Source organism: Sceloporus undulatus, chromosome 6 (genome assembly GCF_019175285.1).
Source record: "Sceloporus undulatus isolate JIND9_A2432 ecotype Alabama chromosome 6, SceUnd_v1.1, whole genome shotgun sequence".
NCBI classification, from domain to species: Eukaryota; Metazoa; Chordata; class Lepidosauria; order Squamata; family Phrynosomatidae; genus Sceloporus; species Sceloporus undulatus.
Genome location: NC_056527.1, coordinates 55,683,668 through 55,711,443, shown reverse-complemented (window position 1 = coordinate 55,711,443; position 27,776 = coordinate 55,683,668). Strand labels below are relative to the sequence as shown.

Genomic DNA, 27,776 nt, shown 5'->3' with positions numbered 1-27,776 from the left:
ACGACATGGAAGAATTTATAAATACAACCACAAAGGAACATGGGAATGAGCCAACAGAATGAGATTGCAGGTCACCCAGAGCAGTCAGTTGGATATCTACTTAGCATTTACAGCTATTACAGCTTCCCAGTATGTACAATGGGAATAACAGTTACTTGCTATACATATCTGTTTTGAGAAACAATCCATATAGAATTTTTCTATGTAATTTCTGCTGTAAAACTAAATGTATACCAAACTCTGAGGCTAGCAAAGATGTCACATAGCCCAATCTGTACAGAACAGATGACCAGTAGTGGAGGAGACAGTCCTTTTTTACTTAAAACCAGAAACTCCAAATTTCCGCACTACACTCTTATAGTGCTACTACTCCACTTTTACTGCTCTGGCTGCCTACTATTGCATTCTAGGGTTTGTAGTTCAGTGAGGCCTAAGAGCTCTCTAGCTGAGAATTCTAAAGGACCCTCCTTAAACTGCAAATCCCAGAATTCAACAGGAGGCAGCCAGAGCAGTTAAAGTGGAATAGCAACGCTTTAAGCGTGTAGTGCGGTAATCTAGACTGTTTCAGAGCGTATATAAACAACATTCCCTTTATATATGTGCCTTCAAGTGCACCTGCCAATTTATGGCAAGCCCATGAATTTTATAGGGTTTTCTTAGGCAAGGAATACTCAGAGATGATTTTGCAAATTCCTTCCTCTGGAATGTAGCCTACAGTTCTTGGTATTCCCAAATGGTTTTTCCTCCAAGTACTAACCAGGGCTGATCTTATTTAGCTTCCAAGATCAGACAGGATCGGGTGCTTTTCGGGTATTAGGCCCTCAACATTCCCTCCATACTTTATTATCCTGAAGTAGAGGAATAAATAGTGATGGCTTCTGGATCTGAGCACTTGGGCTTTCAATCCACTTTGGCTCCAGACAGTGTTTTAGAAATGAAGCATAGACAACTGGATCCTATGGTCCAGCTAAGATGGGTGCCATGTCACACACAGACAGTGTGAGCTGACTAATAAAAGCTGATAGATTTTCTATACTCCCTCCGCCGTTGTTATTCTGTGTCTTCCAGTTCTTTCCATTTTACAATGGAGTTTATCACACTGGGGCTAATTTTGGAATTAAAGAGAGATTAAAGAACATTTAAAGCATCCCACAAATAAAGCGAAAATGGAGAGTAATTGCATGAATGGTTATCATACACAATTGCGGAAATAAAGCCCTATCGGAAATGCATTGTCACTGAAATCCCCAAACTAAAAAGATGCTTGTTAATGCTTCTTTGTGACTACTTGAATGGCGGGTTTATACGACGTCATGGGAAATAGTTTCGCGTAATAACGGGATTTTCCCCGAGATATTCATGGGATGAACTCCCGATCTCCTTCGCGTGATAAACTCCAATGACATTAAAGCCATCATATCATGAGGCTTTCTTGGCAAGGTTTATTCAGAGCAAGTTTCCAATTGCCTTCCTTTAAAGATCCAGCAATGGGCCTTGCCCAGTCACCCAGAGCATTTCCATAACTAAACAAGGATTTGAACCCTGTTCTCTCAGAGTCCTATTCCAACCACTCAACTCACCATCAGGCCTCAAACTGGAGTATTTCTGCAGTGTGGATGCAGCCCGGAGCTCAGCAAATAAGTCTGATTAAATTTCATGTTAAATGTTGTGCCATATCAATTTTAAGGTTTGTATTTTTTGAAGTTACGTTTTAATTTATAACTATTTTAACTCTTTAAATGGTTTGTTTTTAACATTTTCTTTTTATATTTATTTTATATAATAAATACATAATTATTATATTTATGTGTATGTATATTTATATGTTGTACTGCTTTTAAATTGTATTTTTTAATATGTTGTTCGCTGGCTATAGAAAGGGAGGATACAAGAAAACAACAACAAACAACAACATGCTTCTGTTTATTGTAGGAACCACATTAGGCCAGCTATGCAAACCTTGGCTGAACAGAGACACCAACAAATATAGACACAAACACACACACAGCCCTATTTCTTTCCCAATAAACAAATGTCAGAGAGGCTGGGCTTGAAAGTAATATCTTAACAACATATTTGATTGGAAGTGTTGTTGTTGTGTGACTTCAGGTCGTTTTGTTCACATCACAGGGTCTTTCTGCCTTCCTCTGAGGCTGAGAGAGTGTGACTTGCTCAAAATAAGTGTCATGAGGCCTTGTGAGTTGTTGTGACTGAGTTGGGACGGGAAGCGCCATTTTGTGCTGCTCCTCCTCCTCCTCCTGAGGCACCAAAAGCGGGACTTAATTGCTAATTGTAACGGGTTTCACTCTAAGGCTGCGTCCACACTGGAGAGATAACCCGGTTTGGAAGCGCTTTCAGTCTTTGTCTCACTCTCTGCTATGGAATTCTGGGAGTTGGAGTTTGTTGTGGGGCCCAAGGGCCCCACAACAAACTCCACCTCCCAGAATTCCATAGCCTTGAGCCAGACAAATTAAAGCGGCGCCAAACCGGGTTATTTATCCAGTGTGGATGCAACGAAGCGAGAGAGAAGGAGGAGGAGGCCTCGCCCCGCCTCAAGGGCCTCCCCTTCGGTGTCTCTTCCCGAACCACGTCGCAAAGGAGCCTCCTCCTCCTCCTCCCGCCTGAAGAGAAGGAGGCAGAGAAGGGACGCCAAGGGAGAAGAGAGGAGGAAGGCGCCCATTTGCCTCTACGGCTCAAAGTGGGCTCCGACGGGACAGGAGTGAGTAAGGGCCTCTCAGGAGACGCAGCTCCAGCCGAAGCGCCCCCGAGAAGAGGAGGAGGGCTCCCTCGGAGTTGGAGCTGGAGGAGGAGGAGGAGGAGGAGGGAAAGCACGGGGGAGTCAGGCTGCCTCTTCTTCCCGGTACAGTACTTGCTCTCCTCGACTCCGTGGAACCGAACTCGAAGGGGAAGGAAGGAAAGGGAAGAAGGAAGGAGAGAGAAAGAAACAAGGAAGGAAGGAAAAGAAAGAGGCGGAAGGGAGGAGGGAGAACTAAGGAAAGGAAGAAGGGAAGAGAAGGCATGAAGGAAGGAAAAGAAAGAAAGAGGAAAGGAAAAGTTAAAGAAAAGGGAGGAAGGAGGGAAGGAAGGAAAAGAAAAAGGGAATGAAGTGAAGGAGAGAGGGAGGGAAGGAAGGAGAGAAAGAAGGAGGAAAAAGGAAGGAAGGATAGAAGGTAGGAAAAAAAGGAAAAGAAAAAAAGAAGGAAGGAGAGAGAAAAAAGAAGGGAAAGGAAGGGAGAAAGAGGAAGGAAAGATAGAAAGAGAAAGGAAGGAAAAGAAGAAGGGAGGAAGGGAGGGGGCCTCAGGCAGTGTGGCCAGGTGTCCTCAGCTCAAAGGAGGACAAGGCATTTCAAAATGGAGGACATGGCAAAATAAAAGCTCAGCACACTCATAGAAATATGTAACTTGGTGCTTCTTGTGTGTTGTGTGCCTTCAAGTCACAGGTGCCCTCCTTTTCCAGGACCCGTCCTCCATTGCAGCCTTCTGCCCAGGAGGGGTTCCAAAGCGCCCTCCCTTTTGAGCATGAAAGACCCCGCGTGGAGTGGGCCCTGTCTCTGGTGGGGTTTGCTTGGTTCGGAGGGGCTTTGTTTCCTGCCCTTGCCTGGCTTCCCCAGAGGAGGAGGCTGAGAGAGTGCTCCAACCACTAGGCCACACTGCCCCTTCCGTCTTCTTCGTCATGCTCAAAATGGAGGATGTTTTGGAATTATTCCTGGACAGGAGTGGAGGATGTGTCCTGGAAAAGGAGGACTCAGGGGAATTACCCGGGATGGGCAGGGTGACCTGACGGCCTCCTTTCCCAGGACATGTCCTCCATTTCAACTTCTGTCCAGGAATAATTCCAAAACATCCTCCATTTTGAGCCTGACTGAGAAGCATGAATTTATAATCCTATGAGTGTGTTTAGCAGGGTGACCAGATGTCCTCCTTTCCCAGGATATGTCCTCCATTCCAGCCTTCTGTCCAGGAGGAATCCCAAAACGCCCTCCATTTCGAGCCTGAATAAGAAGCATGAATGTATACAGGATGATTCAGGAAGAAGGATGCAGATACAAAACAAGCAGTAGCTTCACTTTTGCACCATATTTTCTGAGTCAGCCTGTATTTATTTATATGAGTGTTTTTAGCAGGGTGACCATGACATGTCCTCCATTTTAACGGTGACCTGTCCTCCTTTGTGGTGAGGACACTTGGCCACCCTGAGGGGGTCGGAGTGTGTTTTTGTGTTTTGGGGGGAAACAGGACGTGCAGATTGTGAAGATTTCCTCAAGCGAGGAGGGGAAAGTCTGGAGTTGGCGCGCTTCCTTCCTTGCTCCTCAGTGAAGAGTAGTAGTAACTTGTTGCTTCTTTTATATCTGCTCCTTATTTCCTCTGCTTTTTCCTGTTTACTTCAGCCATGATGTAAATGTCTGACCCGACTCGCAGATTGAGAGTTTGTCTGGCCTGGGGGTTAATATTAAACTAGGAGGTAACTAAACCTCCTTTGGTCATGTCAGCAGGATTTGTAATTTTGGTGCGTCTCCTAAAAGTTGTTGTTGTGTGCCTTCACGTTGTTCGACCTATCATGGGGTTTTCTGGCAAGTTGAGAAGGTTTGCCATGGCTATCCCCTGAGGCTGAGAGAGTGTGACTTGCCCCCCAAGGTTACCCAGGGGTTTGAAAATCATGTTGTTTTGTGCCTTCAAGTCATTTCCGACTTATGGCAAGCCTAAGGCAAACCTATCATGGGGTTTCCTTGTAAGTTTATTCACTGAGAGGGTTTGCCATGGCTATCCCCTGAGGCTGAGAGAGAGTGACTTGCCCTGTTGTGTGGCTTCAAGTCTTTTCTGACTTATGGCGACCCTAAAGCAAGCCTATCATGGGGTTTTCTTGGCATGTTTCTTCAGAGTGGGTTTGCCATTGCCATTCTCTGCAGCTGAGAGAGTGTGACTTGCCCAAGGTCAACCAGTGGCTTTACTAAATTACACTTCTTTCTGTTTTAAATTCCAGCACTGCCCCTGCTCTTCCCGAAGTAGCGCCAGGGAGATCTCAAGACGTGCTTTTGGTCACTTTGGATTTCTTCACAAGCTGAAAGTGACACCGGAGTTGGAACTGGTATCCTTCTGGGAGTACAGTCTGCAGTTACCAGGAAGCCTGAGAACGATACAAGTGTTGATATTGTTGTTTTTATCTAGTTTTGAGTTATAAAGCCCTCCTATTTTTATTTTTTCATTAAAAGCATTAACTACATATTTTAAGTGATTTTTAAAAAGAGGGCTTTAACAACTCTATTGGCTGTTGAATGGGAATCTCAAGCTTAACAAAACTGATTGACTGCAGTACTTAAAATCCCATTTCTTTATTTCTTCCTGGTCTCTTGTGTGTGGAAACAAGTGATTTTTTTTAAAAAATGGATAAATATGATGATCTTGATCTGGAGGCAAGTAAATTCATAGAAGATCTCAATATGTATGAAGCTTCCAAAGATGGGCTCTTCCGAGTAGACAAAGGAGTTGGGAATAACCCAGAATTTGAAGAAACCAGAAGAGTGTTTGCTACAAAAATGGCCAAAATCCACCTTCAGAAACAGCGAGAGCAAGAGGAGCTGATGAAGGCAACCTCTAGGGTTCCAAGCAACGGGGCCACCCTTGGTCCTCAGCATCAGCTCCCAGGGCATCCTGTAGCCAGAGGCCCTGGAGGGACAAATAAACTGCACTCAGGTGAAAATATTGCAAAGCCCCCCCTGGCTGCATCATCATCGGTGTGTGCAGGCCATCACCTCTCCTTCCCAAACCAGCCCCAAGGTTATACTGAAGGAGAGCGAGCAAAATTGTACCCAGAAGGCAATAGAGGCAGCGGTGACTATGGATACAGTGAGGGCCTAGAAGCTTCCAGAGGACATGGTAATCAAAGGGCAGGGCAGATGAATCTATGTAGTTCCAAGACAACTTTTCCCTCCCTTTCTCAGGAAGAGTCCAATAATGGTGAAAATCAGATGGGCAGTCAAGGTTGGGGAAGAGATGCTGGGAAGTTTTCTAGCATGAAGGCCAGCCCGGGCTCCCATTTATGGTCAAGCACCAATCATGATGAATCCTTTCAGAAACATCCAACAAAACCTCAAGCAGATCTTCTTCCATACCAGCAATCACGTAACTCCTTCAGGTCTTCAGAGAGTGGGTACGGAAGTCAGGAAAGTGGAGGCGAAGGACCTGGGCTTGGTCAAAGCTATGACCCAAACCCAAGGAGTCAGAGGTCATCGTCTTTCTCAAATGCCTGTAGTCCCTTGTCCTCCACAGTTGGGGTTGGTGATGAATTGCCTGCAGGGTATTCACAGCAGAGGGCTTCCTCATTCTCTGCATCATCAGGGCACCCTTCTCAGACTCTTTTGAATCGGTCTGATAATTTTCATCCAAACTGTGACGTTGAGGTGTGGACTTCTGGTACCTCAACTAAAGGCCCTGGTGACAATCATTCAATATGTAAGGATAATATTCAACCTTCAATTTCCGGTTCACTTCCTACTCCGCTACCTCCAAGTGTAGACTGTCAGCAAGCTAACACTCATCCAAAGCCTGGTGGTCATTTTGTAGTTCATGGTCAAAATCACAGGCTTAATTCTGCTGTGTCTGGCATGAGTCCTGAGCAGAATTGCATCAGTGTAACATCTCATGGACCAATGATTTCCAATGTTCCAAAATCTCCTTTTAAAGAGGGCATCGGCACTCTGCAGCGTGACTCTGGTCACCAGGAAACTTCCACTTCTGCAAAAATAAAACTACCCTGTCAGACACTCCTTTCACAGCAAGAACAAGGACCATCTACTGCTGAATTAAAATTAGAAGCTCTTACCCAGCGTCTGGAGCAGGAGATGGATACTTGTCCAAAGGCTGACTACTTTGGTAGGTATATATTTGTCTACTACATTATGCAGTACATTACTTTTTTAAAATAAAAGGTTCAGCGATAAATGGTACAGTATCTGCACCTGGAGGTATGTTTTCTTGGTTTCTTTTCTCCATTGTCACTAATCGTGGGAACAGCTCATACTTTTAAAATTATATTTTCTGGAGGCTACAATTTTAATATAATAACTTCAGTAGAAAATGATAAGCTAGGGGAAAATGAATCAAAAGCATGTTTTTAGAAGCAAGTTGATATGCCAATTTTATTGCCTCAAAAGCTGCAGTCTACCACATCCTTTTTTTTCCCTGCTGTGTGCTGGATTATAAACAGTTTTGGAGGGTAAGTGGGATTTTATGACACTCTGATGGGAGCATTTAATTAAATAATTTTTCATTTACCAAAAAAACATGGCTAGTTGTGTCCAAAACTGGTTGCAGGTTTATCTTTCCTGCTTAACCAAACAACATTGGCCTCAGTACTATCATGTTACACTGAGCTCCATAAAAGTGACTAGGAGAAGTGTGGAAACTTGATGTATTGTATCCTGCTTTTAGGGTATATAAGTGTTTAGACAAACAAGGTGATAGATTTCTATCTTCTGCTTTGCAATATTTGACAAGGATCTTTATAGAATCTAAACAGAGGCATTAGATAGCTTAATAAGATAGGTTACCTATTCTCATGAGCAATAGATCTTCTCTTGCTGCTGTTTAAAACAAAGGCAGCTGCAGCAAGGTTGGGCCCCCATTTTCATCCCTGCACGGTAATAATCTGCTGAAAAAAGCGACCCAGAAGTCTACTTCTGGTTTACGCTCCCTGGATCTTTAGCTTATTTTCCATTGTTTGGAGGAGTTAAAGAGCAAACAGCTTTTGCAGGATGGTCAATTTACCATTTGGGGATATCCCTCCCATTTAAAAAAAAGAAATTGGGTGTGGGAGGGCATTGGGGTGGGGACTTAGGGAAGTGCAAAAGAGTGGAGCCACACTTTTCCTGTGTCTGATTTACAGGGACCAAAAGCACCAAGATGTCTTCTAGGAAATACAGGTGTGTGCATGTGCGTTCAATTTCCTGTTGCCTTGTGACAACTCCATGAATTTCATAGGGTTTTCTTAGACAAGGCAGTGACGTAGCCAAGGGGGGCGTCCATGGGGTCCGGACCCCCCCTTCCGTAAGCTGCACTAGAATACAGTGAATGGCATGCATACGCCACCGCACCCAAGCCCCCCTCTTCCCAAAATCCTGGCTACGTCCTGGGCAAGGAATACTCAGAGATAGTTTCCCCAGATCATTCCTCTGAAGCAGAGCCTACAGCACCTGGCATTTGTTGGTAGTCTCCCATCCAAGTATTAACCAGGGCTGGCCCTGCTAGCTTTCAAGATCAGGCAGGATCTCGTGCCTTTAGTGTATTTAGGTAGGGTATGAAATGCAAGACACCACAAGGAGGGAAGTAGTTCAGTGTACTGTTACACAGTACAATGGCACCAGCAGAGAGCACAGTTAGTCTCAAAGGTGCTACAGGATTTCTCTACAACCAGGAGAGAAAGTAATTCTAACCTCTAAGACCAATCCAAAATGTTTTGTTGACCAAAGCAGAGGCAAGATGGTGCATATTTCTTCATACAAGAACAAATTAGAAGTTAAATATCACTTTGACAGCGGTTCCAGAACAGCATCCTCAGGTAGTGGCAAACTAGCTTAGGCAGGCAGTAGAGGCCATATGGCTTCCTGTTATCTGCTGCTTGGGGCATTTGTGCCTAGTGAAATGGCTTGGGAAGCTCCTGAAGAGTAAGGTGATGAGCTTCCCTTGCCTCCAGCATGTGATTTTCCATGGCCTCTCAAGACAGTATTTTAGTGCCCTATTAAAGATGGAACATCTGATGTTGATATGGAAATGGCTTCTTTAAGATCATGAGTGAGTTTGTGGTCATGCTTGAGATTTAAACTGGGGATTTCCTTCCTCATAGAGCATTTTTGTAACTGTTGTGCAGCATTAGGATTCTTTTGAGAAGGAATAATAATGTTTAATATTTTAAAACAACTGGCTAGGGGGGTATTTTGTGTTCAGAAGATTAATGGATTGCAAATGTGTAGTGGATGTTGAAGTGAAGTTTGAAGTAAGATCTATCTGTTCCTGGAATGGGAAACACGTGGCTCTTTAGCTGTTGATTTTCAGAGGCTGAAAATGCTGGGAATTGCAGTCCAGCAATATCAAGAAGGCTGCGTAATTGATTGGATTAGATAAGGGAAAACAGATGATTGAATATTCGTAGTTTTTCCTTACATTTGCTTGGTTTAGGCTGTTATTCTGAGTCTACCCGCCAGTAAGATTTTTGGAATTTTATTTATTTATAGAGACAGACCTACTTCATATCCTACAGTGCTCTTCTACTTTCAAGGCCTTCACAAGTCATTTCACAAAATAAACAGTCCAATACAAATACAATTTAAAATCAGTAAAAATACAGCATAAAACTAGGGTGATGATAGACTGTAATACAGTTAAAAACAACAAATAAAATGTAGGGAACCAGAAAAACAAATATATAAATAGTAACAGAAACAAATATATGCTGAAAAAGAAAAATCTTTAGGAAAAACACAATTAAACAGGAAGATAATCTTGGGGCAGTGAGCTCCACCTATAAAAAGATGCCACACAAAAGGCACAAATGCACCTCAGAAGGCATACACGAGGGGTGTGTCAGCTCACCTTAAAGGACAGGCTGATACTTTATATTCTCATCCACATGTCCATCTATCCAGAACTTCCATGGTCAATCAATTCATGCCATATGGACAATAAATTTTCAGAGGCAATTGATAATCGGACAAAGGGAATAGGCATTGGACACAAGAACAAGTTAGAGCAGACATAATATAAATGGTGCTGTTGGCACCATGGTTGTTTTGAAAAGATGGAGAGAGAGTACAGGTAAGATATATCTGGAGGGGGATATGGCTATACCTCACTTAGAGCAGAAGAGAAAATGTTCTTTTGGAGAGGGACGATGTTACGAAATACAAGGTTGTACATGACTCCAGGAGACTGGCCTGTGGATGGCTGTTTCTCCACAATGAGTCAAAGCACAGATGCCAGTAAGTGCTTAAGGTTTGTTGCTGGTGGTGCTATTCAGTAAAGGGTTTTTCCTTTGCTGGAGCACTGGATTGGTGCATTTGGGCTGCACCCTGAGTGTTTAGGGGTTGTATTTAGGGATTAATCTGGAGAATCTGAAAGCAAATTGCATTTGGAATTTTGATTTTCTGAGAGAAAAGGCTCTTCACATTGTATGCTGTGCAGTGGAAGCAGATGTGTGCCAGTAAAAATACTGTGTCTCAACTTGCAAAGTCACTTTTAAATTTTGCCTTCTCTAAATAGTAAGCATTGCAAGAAATACACTTTGATCTTCTTGTGAGCATGTAATAAAATACAATAGTAATTTTGGTAACAAGTCTAGACAGTGGGTGTGTGGGATTATTTTAATTAATGTCCTTGTGAGAAAGAGGAAAGCTGAGACTACTTAAATTCCAGTGATATTCCTCCTCCCTGGCATACTCCTTCAGCTACACTACAGGGAGGATGTAGAGCCAGTGTATCTGATTTAAGAAGCCAGGAAAAAAGCATCTTGAAATATAAGGAAAAGAATGTATTTTCCCACAAAAGACTTGTAAGGAATGCACTAACTTGATCACAGATCGTTTCTGTTAATAATGATAACAACAACAACAACAACTCCAGATTTTCTTTTAAACAGAATTCTTTCTATGTGATTTCTTCTGGTTCTGTAATTCCTCTATAATTACAGAGGACATTCTTGAATTCAAATTACATCACATACCTTAGGAAAGCTGGTGTTGTGGGAAATGGCTAAGAATTCCCTTCTGTGCCTTTTTCTCTTTAACCTCTTGGCTGTTACTTCAAACTGACTTCAAAAAGAATAAGAGTGTTTAGTTACTCAGTGGTGTGGCTTCTACTTTAAATGTAGCAATTTCCGAAATATTCCAGTAAGCTTGCCCTTTCTGATGAAAGTCAACTCATAGAATCATAGAGTTGGAAGAGACCTCAAAGGCCATCCTGCCATGCAGGAATACACAATCAAAGCATCCCTGACAGATGGGCATCCAGCCTCTGTTTAAAAACCTCCAAATAAGGAGGTCCCACCACACTGAGGCAGCGTATTCCACTGTCACTAGCTCTTACTGTCAGGAGGTTCTTTCTAATGTTAAGGTAGAATCTCTTTGTTGTTGTTAACTGCTGACTTTGGCTCATGGTGACCCTGTGAATGAGACATCTTCAAGACCCCCTGCCCTCCACTGCTCTGCCCAGTTCCTGCATGCCCAGGCTGGTATGTGATCTTTCTACTTTTTTACTACTTTCCACCTTCACCACACATCATTGTCTTTTCTAGTGATCCATTTTTCTTCATGATGCAGCCAAAGTACAACAGTCAATGTAGTCATTTTGGTTTCCAGGGGAAGTTCAGGCTTGATCTATTCTAGAACTCATTAGTTTGTCTTTTTGGCCATCCATTTTCCTCAGCACTCTTCTCCAGCACCACATCTCCGATGAGTCAATTTTCTTGCTATCGGCTTTTTCCCACTATCCATCTCTTGTATCTGTATTTGCTGATGGCCCACACAATCCTTACTTTAGTGTTCAGAGTTTTATCTTTACATTTTATGATCATGTCTATTTTTTTCATAGCTGCTTTTAGCAATCCTGGTCTTCTTTTGATTTCTTTGCTGCAGCCTCTGTTCTGAGGAATATTCAAACCAAGATATGGGAAATTTTGACTATTTCAAATTTCTCCTTGTCTGGGGAAATATTTTGTAGATCTCCTCTGGCCTTTTTTATTGTTTAGTATTAACCTAACCTTGGTACTTTCATCCTTGACCTTCTTCAGTAATTGCTCTAGGTCTTTGTTTCTGCTAGTAGTATTGTGTCTTGGGTTGTATCTTAGGTTGTTAATGTTTCTTCTGTTTTCACCCCTGCCTCTGAGTCTAAAGCTGCTGTATGTATGATGTTTTTTACATACAGGTTGAATAGATAGGGTGATAGTATGCAACCTTGCCTGGCCCCTTTGCTGACTGGGAACCATTCTATTTTTTCCGTATTCTGTTCTGACAGCATGTTCTTGTCCTGAGTACAAGTTATACATTAGGACAATCAGAAGTTGTGGCACTCCTATTCCTCTAAGTGCAAGCCATAGTTTTCATGAGCTATGCAGTCAAAGATATAGGGGCTGTACAGATGGGCGGTGGGATGCCGCCCCTTTTTGCCCCAGATCGGTACTGCAGCAGCCACACAAAGAGGCACTGATCTGCTCCCTCTAGGGAGCAAAAAGAAGATGTCCCGGAGCAGCTTCCTGGAAGGGGCGTGATAAGTGGTGCAGGCTTCCACACAATGTCGTTTGGGCACTGCGCACCATGTGTGTCATGACGCGCACCGTGTGGATGGGTGCGCACCAACAGGGACGTAGCCAGGATTTTAGGAAAGGGGGGTCCAGACTAAGTGCCACCATTAGAATGAGTCTTGGGTGCGGCGGCGCAGCAGCATACACCATTCATTTTTCTAATGGAAGGGGGGGTCTGGACCCCAAGAACCCCCCCCTTGGCTACATCCCTGGCACCAAGATGGCGCCCGGGCAGTGCAGTGAGGGCACAGTGAGTGCTCGGAGCATGTGGACGCTCAGCCCTCACTGCGCGTACAAGGCTGGCACAAAGTGCCGGTCTGTACAGCCGCTTAGTTGGAGTCAATAATGCACATGCGGATTTTGTTTGGCATTCCCTGGGGCACTCCATTATCCAACTTATGTTTGCAGTGTGACCCCTAGTCCTGAATCCAGCTTGCACCTCTGGGATTTCACACTCCATATGTTGTAGGAAGTGGTTATTATGCCTTCTTCCTAGAAAGTAAGCCAAATTGAATTCAGTGGCCATCCAGAGGACTCCATTGTTAGTCTTCTGAGCATTCATTCCCAGTAGACACTTCTAGGACTCCATTGTTAGTCTTGTGGATTTTTTCCTTTACAGATATATTAAAGGGCATAGTGAGGCAGCTATCATACAACAGCTTGCCTTGAAACATCCGTCTCAAATGCTGTGGCTGTAAGCAGAACAGCTGTGTGCTAATGTGCGATTACCAGGAAATGGAAACATGAGTGGTTTGAGAGACGTACTGTAGTAGCATGATTTTTTACTTTGGGCAAATCACAGCCTCAGAGGGAGGCAAAAGCTAAAGCCCCTCTGAACAAAATCCCACAGTAGGTTCCTTAGGCTTTCAGTACATCAGAAATGACCAGAAGGCACACAGAAGCAAAAGGTGTTTCAGTTGTACATCTTCCCTTTGCCTCTGTAGCTTTGATTTTTTTTTATTTCAGAACTAGATGTATAAAAAAGGAAGGAGAGCTTTCTTTTTCTTTGAAACTCTCCCTCCCCCACTATCTTCTAAAAAAAACAAACCCAAAACAGTTTAAAATGAATCATATAGGTTTCCTAAGGAATATCTGTGATTGAAGAATTTCTTCTGATGTTCAGCTTAACACTTATCTTCGAACTCAGGCATTACATATACACTTGTGACTTCTTTGTCCCTATATGGCAGGGCAGAAAGATATAAATGCCAAATAAAGTCAAGATTTTTGTTGGATTAGAAAAAGAACCACATTTGTCTGTGTGTTGTGATTTGGTCTGCTTTGTTTTATGGAGGGCTGATCTTGTAGTGTTGCAAGAATAACACGGAGAAATTCTGCAGTTGAGTTTCCACATTTGGGAAGCACACTTGCATTTCTAGTTTCTAATAATACTTAATTTCAATTTCGAATAAAGTGATTTTTTAAAAATGCATGTGCCTGCATTGATGCACAGACTGTGTGTTGTGTGCCTTCAAGTCGTTCAGACTTATGGCAATCCTAAAGTGACTATATCAAGGGTTTTCTTGGCAAGATTTGTTCACATTGCCTTCCCCTGAGGCTGAGAGCATGTGACTTCCCCAAGTGGGTTTTATGGGACAGACTAGTAGTTGCCAAAACAACATCAGAAGTAGAACACCCTTCAAACCTGGCAGAAGACAAGAATAGAGAGCTCTCCAGCATGGTTAAACTAAAAAGAGAATATAAGCAAGGGTGAGAATCATGTGGCTCTTTAGATATTATTAGACTGGAACTCCCAGCATTCCTCCCTGTACAATGTGGCTGCATTTCCTAGGAATTGCAGTCCAACATTTTCAGGAGGGCGGATGATTCCCACCCCTGTATAGAATAATCTGTCTTTCATGGTTGTGCCCCATCTCTTTGCTTTAAAGCAAAGCTCAGAAATATTACTGTTTAGAATAATAACCTCCAGAACATCCCAGCTAGCATATCTGATTCTGGGAGTTGTAGTCCAAGAAATAAGTTTTCCAATCTCTACTCTAAAGGACTGTTTTTAAGGGAATTAAGAATGCAGCGTGGTTTATATTCTGATTTGGAATTTTCTGAACACTAAAAAGTAAGAGATAGTAGACACCAGTGATTGTCAACTGCCAATCTTGTTCTGTGCTTTGTTTCCTTTTGAAAACTGTTTTGTTAGTAAAGCTTTAATGAATAAGCCTAACAAAACAGTTTACCAAATGTTTATCATAAATGCCATCCAAGCAATCGTACCCAAACCTGCCATGTATGCAGGATAATTTTTTTTTCATTTCATTCATTTTTGAACAAAAACTGGTTGTTGTACTTTTACAAGTCTGAATATCTCTGAAACCCAGGAGGCTGAAATAAAAGAGTTTTGGCATTCTTTGAGCTTTGTGGGTGGGACTAGCATTTTGACTTGATTTCAGAAGATTAGATTTCATTATCGACAGCTCCAAAACTTCTGACTCCTGGGCTGTGTGAGGCAGGACTTTTTTTGGTGATATATGGTGAAGAAACCAAGATAGATAAGAGCCAAGGCATGGTTTACAAGGGATGTTTTCAGTCCCACTGTGCTCCAAAGCTTCCCTTGTTTAGCGACCAAGATGCAATTCGGGCATTTACTTTCCACATGATTTTGAAAGAAACAGAGACATCTTTGTGCAAGGACACATTGCTCTAGAGTGAGAAACCAAAGTGAAGGTTTTCTCTTGCTCCTGCTTTCCACTTGAAATATTGTTACCTTTCTACCAAGGCTATGATGTGTTCAGATTTATTGGGATTAATCCACCACACAAACTGGGTATTTATATTGCTGGAATCTCTATCAGTAGCAGTCTGTTTATTTTTAATTTAGAAAAGCTAGAAAGAGTGCATTCCTCATGAGAACAAGGTATGGTCTGTGGATGAGGAAGACATGCCAGCAATAGCTAAAAAGAGCCCATTGTGAATTCTCTACCACTGGCATTAGTGATGGGGGCGAGGGGAAGATTGCATCAAACATAAATGCTTCAGAAAGATAAAGATACCATGTATCTTGTGAAATATATACTTCATTACATTTTAAAATTTACTCCCATTGACTATAATGTAATCCACATATGTGTATATTCATGTATAAGTCTACAAATTTTAGTCAAAATTTGACTCAAAAACCCTGAGTTGACTCATCAACGGGCCAATATAAGTACTGTACTTTAACTTTTATATTAAAAAATGAACCAGAGAAAACAGAGCTACTCAAAGACTAGATTAATATCAACTTCCCATAGAACATTTACTGCTTTGGCCCCCACGTTATGGAACAACTTAGTTTAGGAAATCCATCTTATCACCACTTTAGATGCCTTCAAGAAGGCACTAAAGACGGATCTCTTCAGGCGGGCATACCCACCCAACCTGTAAAGAAATGGAAGAAATCCCACTTCTGATCATAACATCACATTGTATCTGATGTTTTTATTAGTATTGTTGATTCAAGTTTTAACTGATTATGGTTTATAATATGTATTTTAGATACCATTGTATTGTATGTGGTTTTATGGTTGTAATCCTGCCTCGATCCAGTGGGAGAGGTGGGAAAATAATAATAATAATAATAATAATAATAATTAATAATAATAATAATAATCAATACATACCATAATATAATACAGCAGGTATATCAAAATTCATACTTTTACCAAACCTGCCCTCGACTTATACAGTACATGACATCGACTTACAGTCGAGTATGTTAACAGTAGTCATTGTAGTAAGAGTTGCCTTTCAAAGATAGTGCGTTTGGGTTTTATTTTTTTAAATCATCACCATTACAAATGGTTATAGGGGTTTTTGCCATATAGTTGCTTCCTGTATTTTGGTTTTTATTTTTTTTAGTTATGTGTTTGGGATTTGGGGTGGATGGCTTTAAAGAAGAAATCAAGAAAAAAAGAACCCACTGTAGTATTCTTCAGGATGAATACAGTGGTACCTCGGGATAACGAAATACCCAGGTACTGAAATTTTGCGGATACGAAAAAAATCCCATAGGGAATTATTGTTTTCGGGTACGAATGTTTTTTCGGGTTACGAAAAAACTTTTTGGTGGCTTTTTTCGGCTTTTTCGCACGGAGGAATCCGCGGCTTTTCCCCATTAGCGCCTATGGCAATTCGGCTTTACGAAGGCTTTTCTTTTGGGTTAACGAAAGCGGCCGCGTTACGAATTATTTCGTAACCCGAGGCACCACTGTACAATTACACTGTTTATGTTACACTGAATTGATATGCTGTGCCAAGAATCTTTTGGCACTCAATCACTTTTTCACAGGGATGCTCTGATATGTGAGACAGTGAGGAAGCTATGTTCTATCTCATACTTGATGGATGAGGTAGGATTACAGCTGTTGAGGCCTCATCTGTGCTGGAGGATGCCACTGATAGATGGATTGCAGCTGGAAAGTGGCCAGAGAAACAGGTAGTAAATCAGAATAGGCAGCTCGTCTAACATCTGGAACATGTTGGGGGGGAATATCTATACCATTGCCTACAATTAATTGCACAGCATCTGGGGAGTACGTTTGGTTTGAATAGTTTATTCCTGATCTACGACATGGCTTATCGATGTGCATATGCTAGCCTTGACATTGAGTAAAATGTATATTTTAACTTTAAAAGCAGATAGAGGTATTTCAGCATAGATACATAACACTCTGCGGGGATGACCAAAAGATTGACTCCAATTGGGTGTTTGGAAAGAACAATTAGTTGTATTCTGTCTTAGGTCAAGGAGACTGTTAACTCACTAGAGCTGCCTTCTCCATCCTGGTGATCTCTAGATGTTTCAGACTCGTACCTTCCATTGTTCCAATTCATCGATGTTGTCTGGCTGGATCTGATAGAAGCTGTCATGCTGAAACATCTGTAGGGGACCTATTTAGAAAGCCTGGATTAGACCATGGAATCTATATTAGAGGGAAGTGTGTCCCCTTCCCCATAAATCCTGGCGTACAAATGGCATAACAGTGACAAAGCTCACCATACTCAGTCTACTTCCAGAGTTCAGGAGTGTCCAACCAACAAGACTTACTCGCTACTCTTTGCAGAAATGTGCCATCCTTGCAAGGGACTCAAGCTGTTCATCTCAGTGAATCAGGTATCAGTGTGAAGGTAAAGTTTGTTGTGTTGTTTGTACCTTCAGGTTGTTTCCGACTTAATGGCAACCCTAAGGCAGACTTACCATAGGGTTTTCTTGGCAAGATTTGTTCAGAGGAGGTTTGGCATTGCCTTCCTCTGAGTCTGGGGGCATGTGACTTGTTACGCTTACCCAGTGGGTTTGCATGGCCAAATGAAGGAATCAAACAAGTTTTAGGGAGGTATAGTCTCAAAACACACCGCTTTTCCATGATCGGATCCTGCTTGACTGCCTTGCCCCCTGTTCCTGCCACAGAGTAATGTTTCTTGTTTGAGTTTTGTTAAAATAGGAGACTAGAGGCAGCTCACAGAGAAGTACGGTTTTCTCTGTTTAAAACAGGCAAGAAGAGTTCTTTTCTTGTTTGGGGTTTGTTTTACAAACAGTAGTAGACAATTTTAGCACTGGTTGTGTATTCACAATTTGTCCAGTTCATGGAAATATATTTTCTTATCAAACAAGATTAGTTTTAAAATAAAATAGGAGTACATAGAGATTAGAGAAATTCATAGGTGGCCATGGAAGTTACAAAAGATTATCTATCTATCTATCTATCTATCTATCTATCTATTGTTTTTATACCTGCCTCTTCAGAAATGCTCCCAAAGCAGCTTACAAGTTGGTAATTAGACAGTTTCCCTGCCCTCAAGTTTACAATCCAAAGACATGACACACAAGGTATCAGCTTCGGCTGATACACTAGCTATGCCCCTTCCTGGAACCGGGGATCTGGAAACAGTGGTACATGCACTGGTAACCTTGTGACTCGACTTCTGTAATGCGCTCTACAGAGGCTACCCTCGTACCTAGTCCAGAAACTTCAATTAGTTTGAAACATGGCAGCCAGATTAGTCACTGGAACAGCTAGCGGTGACACACATAAGACCTATCTTAAAAATCCTCCACTCGCTGCCTATTAGTTTCCGGACAAAGTACAAGCTGTTGTTAATGACCTTTAAAGCCCTTCATGGCCTGGGTCCAACCTGTTTGCAGGATCACCTTCTTCTATAATCCACCCTGCATACTTAGGTCCTCTGGGGAAAATCTAACTGCAAAAAAGACCAGTTGGCCACATTTACCGGAGGCCTTTTCATCTTCCTGTTGGAGAGATCCAAATATTACCAATCCTGACAGCTTAAAAAAGCTGTCAAGTAGGATCTTTTGTGACAGGCCTTCCCTGTCACCACTGACATGAACTACCATATGGAATATCCCAGAATGCCCATCTCTCTACTATGGATTGATTGTTTTATATTTTTAGATGAGATTTTACTACTGTTACTGAGATTTCATTTTTGTTAGGTGGGATTATAATGTTGTTGTTTGGGGGAGGGCTAATGGGTTTATTTTGTATTACTGTATTTTGTTGTGTTGTAAGCTTCCTGATCCTGTAGGAGAGGCAGAATAATAATAATAATATAACAACGTTGTTGTTGTTGTTGTTGTTGTTGAAGAGGGATGGCAGTGGGGAAGGGGATCAGATCTGTTAGAAACTCTGTCTTATTCTCTTCTTCTGAGGCCAGGCCATGGCAATAGCATTGTTTTTTCACTTGTAACTGTGGCGTCAGACATTGGTACTTATAAAGTTCTTTGTGGTGTAAACATTTTAAAATAAAACTAATTATGTCTGCAGGGTGAACCTAATCAAAGATATAACACTTAAGAACAAAAGGGATGAAATGTAAAATAACAGGGAAGGTACTCAGAGGAACAGCCAGAATGAAAATATGGATCCAAGGAAATTTTGAGTGATAGGAGACTCAAATGTTGGTTCGAATAAACAAAGCATCTTCTTACGTTGTTACTCTAAGGGAGTCTATTCTTGTGTAATGCTTGTATAGGAAGAAACAGGTGCAACTGTTGAGTAAATGTCATGCGCAGATGCTTAGCATATGAATGGAATTCCATATGATTATTCAGGGTGGACGGGGAAAGTGGGAATGTGTCTTGTGCCTGTGATCTTACCACGTTATTAGCATGAGAGAAATCTGAACAGTCAGTGAAATAGAATGCTGTTCTTGTGTCATTTTACAAGTTGTCTTCAGCAGCAAGTTAATCTTAATTCTCTTTACTATCACTTTGAAAGAACACCTGTTCTTTCAAAGTGAATCTATGTGTTTGTTTTGTTTTAAAACCATCAACAACAATCTGGCATAGGATATTGACTCACATCAAATTTCATTTTCAGAATTGTCTGGGACGGGGATGAATTCTAACCTGCAACATGTGTACTGATCTTGGGGGCAAGCGTGGGGTGGTTTGATTTGGTTTCGCCTAACCCACATGTAGTTACTGCTATTCAGTACAGTTTGCGTCTCCCTTATCTGGAATTTTGAAATCCAAAATATTCCAAAACCCAAAACTTTTCTTCATGGCTGGCTGAGATAGTGACACCTTTGCACACTGATGAACTGATGTTTCATGCACAATTGTTTAAAATATTGTATAAAATTATCTTCAGGATATATGTATAAGGGGTATACGAACATAAAGAATTTTGGTTTAGACTCGTTTCCCATCTCCCAAATACGTAAATTGTACATACAGTCGACTCTTGACATTCACCAGGGAAGGTCAACATTCATGAATGGGGGAGGCAGAGCAGTGCCCCCATCTCCCTTCTGAAGCCTTAAACAGCTCTAGCAAGCTCTTTGAGTCACTGGAAGGGCAGGGATGGTGCATTTGCAGCACTGTCCTTCCCTTCCAAGGGTGGGGGATTTTTTCCCAAGGCAAGAAGAACTGTCTTTCACCAGGCAGGTATCTAAAGATGTGTAACTAGTCTGCTCTTTTCTGCACTCATTTTACAAAAAATTTCACTCATCATACCATATGCAAATTAATTGTATAATTGAAAAGAAAGTAGTTAGAAGGCAGAATAGGAAGGGTGGGAAAGAGAGTGAAAGCCACAACAGAAAGAATGGGTTTGAGAAAGACATTTTACTTAACCCAGTACACAGAACTGTGTTAGCTGCAATTAGAATGAATTTTTGCACTCACTCCAAATAATAATATCACAGGTATAATACAATGATATATAATAGTATATGGTAGAAACCAGTTTGGAATATAATCAGCAATGGAGAAGTTACTGAAGAGAGTCCCTCAGTAGAACGCCAAACTTTTCCTTCCACATCTGATGTCCAGACCTAAAAGGCCCACATCCTGAAAGACTCCTAGCTGTTTGCAACCTTGGTCTCTTGCTAAGCAAACATATCACACCCTCTATTCCACTGCAACTCTCTCTCTCTTTTTATTTTCCAATTCAGCTCTTTGCTATACCAACGCAGCTTTCTATTCTGACTTGAACTTTAAAAACTTTTTCTCTCTTTTCTACCCGCCATTCCAAAGAAATGACACAAAGTAGTCTGCTTAACAGAGCCATGTGATTCATTTCTTCCATTCTAACAGTTCTAACCATTCTAAAAGTTTTGGAAATACTTAGCCCATAGGTTGGCAACCTGCGGCCCGTGAGCCGGATCCAGCCCGGGAGGCTCTTTTAGCCGGCCCGCAGCAGCAGCCGTGCTGTCCGCTGATACAGCTTTTTGCCTCTATGGGCGCTGCCATTTTTTCTCCCAAAATGGCGGCGAAGTCTCGCGCGACCTTCCCTGAGGTCGTGGTGAGACTTCGCCGCCATATTTGGGAGAAAAAATGGCGGTGTCCATAGTGGTGAAGTCTCACGCGAACCACAGAAAAGGTCGTGTGAGACTTCACTGTTTGGGGCAGCGGGCCTTTAGGAGCCGCTGCGGCCCCAGGAGTCCCCAAACGGGGCTCCGGAGGCGGGCAGGCGGGCCTTAGGAGGCCCGCTGCTGCCCCTGGAGTCCTCCAAGAGGCCTCCGGCGGCGGCAGGGGGTCTCTGAGGGGCCTACTGCCATCCCTGAGTAATCCAAGAGGCCTCCGGCGCGGCAGGGGTCTCTAGGGCCGCTGCCGTCCCTGGATCTCCAAGAGGCCTCGGCGGCGGCAGGGGGTCTCTAGGAGCCCGCTGCCGTCCTGGAGTCCTTCTAGAGGCCTCGCCGGTGGCAGGGGGTCTCTGAGAGGCCCGCTGCCATCCCGGAGTCCTCCAAGAGGCCTCCGCCTGCGGCAGGGGGTCTCTGTGAGGCCCGTGCCGTCCCTGGAGTCCTCCAGTGCTGGCGGCCCCGCCAGCTTTTCTGCCAGCCTCTGAGGGGGACTGGGGCCCTGTCAGGGGCCGGCAAAGGGGGAGGCCTCCAGCGCTGGCGGCCCCCACGGCTTTTCTGCCGGCCTTTGACGGGGCCTGGGGCCCCGTCAGGGGCCGGCAAGATGGGGAGGCCTGGCCACCTGGGGGGTGAAAGCTCTCGCCCCGGCACGTGGCCCTGCCCCTCGAGGGTGGAAGCTCCACCCCCCGCTTCGGCCCCCCCCCCCAGTCACCTGAGGGAAAGCAACCCGGGCCCGGCTCAAAAAGGTTGCCTACCCTGCTCTAGGATACCTTGCAACTCTATGAGTTTGTGAACTACAAGGATGGAAGTGGGAAAGTGATGTACTTAAAGGTTTTATATGAGCATTTAATAGATACTCCCAGGTCAGTCTGCTTAGAACTGCAGCCAAACTCCCCAGCTCAGTCCTACTTGGCCTGAAATTAATTTCTCTGCACAGACTGTGGAAAATGTCCCCATAAGAGTAAGAATGACAAGACAATCTTCAGTGTGCATTTGCTTTCCAGTTCCTCTCTGATGACACATTCATTGAAGGATGGATTTCACCAGGGGTGAACATCATATAGGACAGGCACTTCTATTCCCCATACATCCCCCCGTAAATCAAAACTCTGTTAATATAACCTACTCCAAGTCAGTCTACTTAGAATTGCAACCAAAATCCCCAGATCAGTCTACTTGGCCCAAAATGAAATCCTCTGCACGACTGTACAAAATGTCCCATAAGCAAGAATAACAACAAGACAACTGTAGATAATTCATTTCCTTCAACTTTATTGATCTGGGATGATGAGGTCATTCTTTGCCTGAGAAGTCCCATCTTTTAACTCCTCCTGAGCCACAAGCCAAAGGATGCAGCCACAGAGGAAGGCAGTGCAGAGAAGGCAAAAAACCTGTCTTGACCCGGGGCCAATTTTGGGCTCAACAGGGGAAAATTCCTTCTCGGCTCCAATTCAGGCAACCAGCTCATAAGCCTGCACTGCCAGGTTAAAGGATGGGCAGGCTGGTTCTTTCAGACAATCCAGAGAAGAGTCCAGTAGAAAAAGAGCTCGCTGGTCTTCCTTCCTTCCTTCCTTCTTGTCTTCCAAGCCAGTCCAGGCCCCTCTTCAGTAGGTAGAGAGGTGCCTTAGCCTTCAGAGGAGCACAGACAGAAAAGGGAGTGATCCCATGCTGTCTGGAGGCGGCTAATGCAATGCCAGCCATCCAGGAGCATACTCACCTCGAAGCAATGTCCCTCTTACTGAGTTCAGACCCAATGGGGCTCACCTAAAAATATGCATGGGATCCAACTAAAGGCTGGAAGTACATCATTTTGGACTACACTGCCGGAATCACCCAGCCCATCAGCATGGAGGATCCTGGGCGATGTAGTCCAAAAAGGTACTTAACCAAGCAGGCACACTTACCTGAGTCTGCTCTCTGAAGGCAAGGCACCAGGAGTACTTACCTGGGAGCCTGGGTCACACGCCAACAGCGTTTGCATCAAAAAGGATGTTTGAAGTGAATAGAAGAGTGAGCAAGTTCTTGGCTTCTTCCATATCTGGCTATTCACAAGATTGGTCAGATTTTGTTTAAAGCCAATTGAAGCAGATTCTCCTTCATCTCAAATGGAGATGGATACATTTCTAAGCTTCTTTTTTCCTCCAGAAGTGAATTTTCAAATTTATTATGATGAAACCCTGATGAGGCTGTACTGAGACTCATTTCTTGTCTTGCCTATCCCAGCAGGGAATTAATGTGGGCTCAGAACCTGGGGACTTTTACATGAGTGGCTGTATTGTGACCTCACGTGACATAATCACATTGTGATGCTGCTGTGTGTGATGAATGAATATTTGTGTGAGTGAGTGAGAGAGAGATGGGGTATGTTTGCTTCCATTTGTTATAAGATTTTTAAAGCCCATATGCCAATACACAGTAATGAATCCTTTTGAGTAATTTTGGCTGCGATTGTACATGAGGTTTAACTGTATGAATCTCAGAAACTAGGACCTATTAAAATAAACTGTTGTACTGTGATCTTTTGTACTTTTTGTACTTTTTTATCTTAAGTGTTTTGTATATTTTAAGCTTTTCGTCATGGTCTTTGGCTAATACAATAATAATAGTTATGATGATAGTTTATGATGCATGGGTAAGACAGTTGTTGGACATACACCACTAATGAAAGGGAATTCCATATCCAAGCCTCTACCAGAAGAATGTCCATCAGTTCTTTTCCCAGATGTTGCTAGACTTATTTCCTCACCCTTGATTGTCTGGGGATGATGGGAGAGGCAGTCCAACAATAATTGTAGGGCTGTATGATTCCACCCTTTTTTTTACACAAATGTTCCAAGTAATCTTCTCTGCGTGATTCGTTTTAAATTTTATTTTGTTGTTGTTTTTCTTAGGGGATTTTCTTGTTTCCAAAAGAAAGATCTATTAACAAAATTGGCCATGGTAAGTTTAAATTATTCATGGTGTCTTAGAATGAGGGTTCCAAGGAGTGACATCAAGGTAACTTACCTGTTTGCAAAGGAGTTGCTGGTTTGAGCTGTCCTTCTATAAATGGCGGTGTGCTTTACTCTCAAATGGCATCACAGAATTGCAATTTGTAATCCAAAACAACTTACCTGAAATCATACATTCATGTTCTACATTCATCACCAAATACATTCAGAATTAGTTGCTGCTGCTTTGCGTCTTCAAGTTGTTTCTGAAGGGGGGTACAGACACCAAATAGTACTATACAATACGTACTAGGGTTAGGAAGGGGCGGTGCTTCCGCAACCCCCTAACCCTAGTACGTATTGAATACGACAAGATAGGGCGGCGCCCTGTTCATACGGGCGCCGCCATCTTTACGTATCGGACGCTGAGCGTTGTACGTGTCGCAGCCTTTATGACTATCGAGTGTGCCCCTGGCGCCTCGCTACGTCACAAACGCGACTCAAAAAGAAGCTCGCCATTTTGGAGCTTCTTTTTCGGTCCGCGCGGGAGCCGCGCCGTCTGAAGGCTCCGGCTCCCCCGCAGACCTACCGGCGCGGCGGCGGTCTGTACCCCGCCTGGAGTTATGGAGATCCTAGGGCAAAAGCTATTATAGGGTGGTTTCTTGGCAAGATTTGCTCAGAGAGAGTTTGCCATTACTTCCCTTTATACGTACTGAAAGAGTGATCTGGTCTCCAGATTTGTAGTCCCAGATTCCACCTAAACAGTAGGACCAAATGTCTTAGCCAGATGAAACACTGAATGGTAATGGTGAGATCTCAGTGGGTTATTTTAATGTTTATCAAGTAGGAGGAGGTGTGACTTAACCATCTCTGTTTTTCATGTAATTTTTTAACCATGATCCAACTGATAATTCTTTCATCAAGCAGACCTTTTGGTTCATCCCTCGCAGTCAATTGTACAAAAACTTTTAAGAAAACACCCTTAAATCTGCCAGTGCCGTAACTATCTTCAGGTTTTTAGAGATAGGTAGTCTTGAAAGTTCAACTCTATTGAGGACAAAACACCACCCATAGAAAGGGGTTAAAACAAACAAATAAGCAGGTTTATGCCCATACACATCTCCTTCCAGGTGTAGAAATTGAACTTGCCCTTGCAAGGCCATTTTGCTAAAGTATGTGATTCAGAGATGGTGTTCATTGTTTGAGTCATGCGAACTGCAGAAGTAAATAGTGTGTGTCGCATCGCATTAACATAGCTGTCTAAATTGCATTCATATGTAAAATCTGGTAACAAGCCCCATTGAAATAGAGTTGGAAGAGACCGCAGGGCCATCCAGTTTCAACCCTGCCATGCAGGAAATCTCAATCAAAGCATCATCCCTGATAGATGGCCATCCAGCCTCTTTTTAAAGACCTCTAATGAACGAGACTCCTCTACACTCTGGGGGACTATGTTCCACTGTTGAACAGCCCTTACTGTCAGGAGGTTCCGCCTGATGTTGAGGTGGAATCTTATTTCCTGTAGCTTGCATCATTGCTCTGGGTCCTAGTCTCTGGAGCAGCACAAAACAAGTTAGTTCCCTCCTCAATGTGACATCCCTTCAAGTATTTTAAACAGGGTTATCATATCACCTCTTAACCTTCTCTTCTCCAGGCGCTAAACATCCAACTCCCTAAGTCGTTCCCGTCAGGGCATGGTTTCCGCACCCTTCACCATTTTAGTCGCCTGACCAGAGTAGAATAGAGTGGCACTATTACTTCCCTTGATCTAGACACATACTTCTATTGATGCAGCCTAAAATCGCATTGGCCTTTTTTGCTGCTGCATTGCACTGTTGACTCATGTCAACTGTGGTCTACTTGGATTCCTAGATCCCTTTCACATGTAGTCTCATTCAGCCAGGTGTCACCCATCTTATATCTATGCATTTCATTTTTCCACCCTAAGTGCAGCCTTGCATTTCTCTGTGGTGAACGTCATTTGTTAGCTTTGGCCCAGCTTTCTAATCTATTAAGATCATTTTGAATTTTGTCCTGGTCCTCTGGGATATGTAGCTACTCCTCCTAGTTTGGAGTGTCATCTGCAACTTATGATAAGTATGAAATGCCCCCCAATTCTGTCACTCCCCAAGTAATTGATAATGCTGTTGACATAGCATTGGACCCTGTGGCATCCCACTGGTCACTTCTCTCCAGGATGAAAATGAGCCATTGTTTAGCACTCTTTGGTTTTGGCCAGTCAATCAATTCCGTGTGACTTTCTTCTGAGCAAATGTGTATAGGAGAATACTGTTAGGTTGGTTCTTTAATTATGCAATATGGCAAATCCCCATGTATATTGCAAAAGTAGAGTTGCAAAAGCTGTTGCCACAAGTGTTTAATCTTTTTAAATTAAGATCATCTTTATAAAACATTTTAAGTGCTTCCATTGTTTTGCATTTTATTTTGTATACCAACACATCTCTTTATTAAGTGACAATTCCAATATACCATATATACTCGACTATAAGTCAAGAAATTTATTCCCCAAAATTTACCATAACATTTTGAGTAGACTTATATAACGGTCAGTACATCAGTAGTGCTTAGAAAGGTCCTAAAGCAAGCAAGCCTGATGCTCCAATCTTCATTGATTACCAATTCCTTCCCGCTCCAGCCCATTTTGCAAACCTTTGCTTCCTAGCGGAAAATCTCTCCATTTAAATCCACTTGCTTCTCTCTCTGCTCCGTTTTGCAAGCCCTGGCTTCCTATAGAAAAACCTCTCCATTTAAATCCACTTGCTTCTCCCTCTGGTCCCTTTTGCAAGACCTGGCTTCCTTTAAAAAAAACAAAACCCTTAATTTAAAACTATCTCCCCAGTCTCTTTTGCAAGACGTTGCTTCCTATGGAAACAACTCTCAATTTAAATCTACTTGTTTCTGTCTCCAGTCCATTTTGCAAGACCTTGCTTCCTATGGAAACAACTCTCCATTTAGGTTCACTTGCTTCCTTTCTCAATCCGATGTTAAAACCTCTCCTCCAGCACCTGGGAATTGGTTGGGAGAGGTCCACAGTAGAAGGAAGCACAGAAGTGGCATTTCCTCCTTTCTAGCCTTCCTTATAGCCCCCTAAAATTTACCCTCAGCTTATCCACGGGTCATATCAAAATCCAGGATTTTGACCCTGTAACCTTCCCTTGACTTATACATGAGGTTGACTTGTACATGAGTATATATGGTAACTGTTTCTGAAAGCATTTTAACTTTAAGTTTTCCATTTTTCACCTTTGAATGTTTCCCTGTGTCTTTGCGACTTCTCTGATGTCACAGTGACCTAATGAGGTGGATTTGGCATCCATCATCCTTCCTGCTCTGATGTCATAGGTTAGCTTTGGCCTGGAGCCACTTTGCATACCTTTTGTGAGGTTTTTGAATTCGGATTCTTTGAGTAACATATAAAATTAAGCCAGCTGAAGGCAATGATGCCTGTGCTGCATGGGTTCTCATATTAACTGTACTACATAAAAAGCCTTATCTGTGAGCATTCTTGCAGTACAGGAATGGGGGGAAATGCACAGAATTTGCTTTAAGTGTTAAAGGTTAAAACATAAATTATCATATCTATATATGTGATTGAAGGAGAGAGGAATACTGAAAGCAAGAAATCCTCATTTCAAGGTTACCTTAGGAAATGTTTCTCATAGAATATCCATGCAGCTCAGTGAACATAAAAATTTCTTCTAATACAGTAGTGTGGATCTTTT

General features: G+C 42.8%; 1 protein-coding gene across 3 annotated transcripts in view; it reads left to right on the top strand.

Annotated features, from left to right (window-relative positions):
• The first annotated feature begins 2,490 nt into the window (after positions 1–2,490).
• The window catches only part of LIMD1 (LIM domain containing 1), a 51,783-nt gene continuing 26,497 nt past the window's right edge, over positions 2,491–27,776 (top strand). Inside the window, exons 1-3 of one of the 3 annotated variants that reach the window (XM_042474659.1) lie at positions 2,491–2,719; positions 3,458–3,554; positions 4,982–6,870. In XM_042474659.1, the coding sequence (XP_042330593.1) occupies positions 5,382–6,870 (1,489 nt within the window). In that variant the 5' untranslated portion in view covers positions 2,491–2,719; positions 3,458–3,554; positions 4,982–5,381. Of the gene's footprint in view, positions 2,861–3,457; positions 3,555–4,981; positions 6,871–27,776 lie in introns of all 3 variants that reach the window. The other 2 variants (XM_042474657.1, XM_042474658.1) reach the window with 2 other exon arrangements.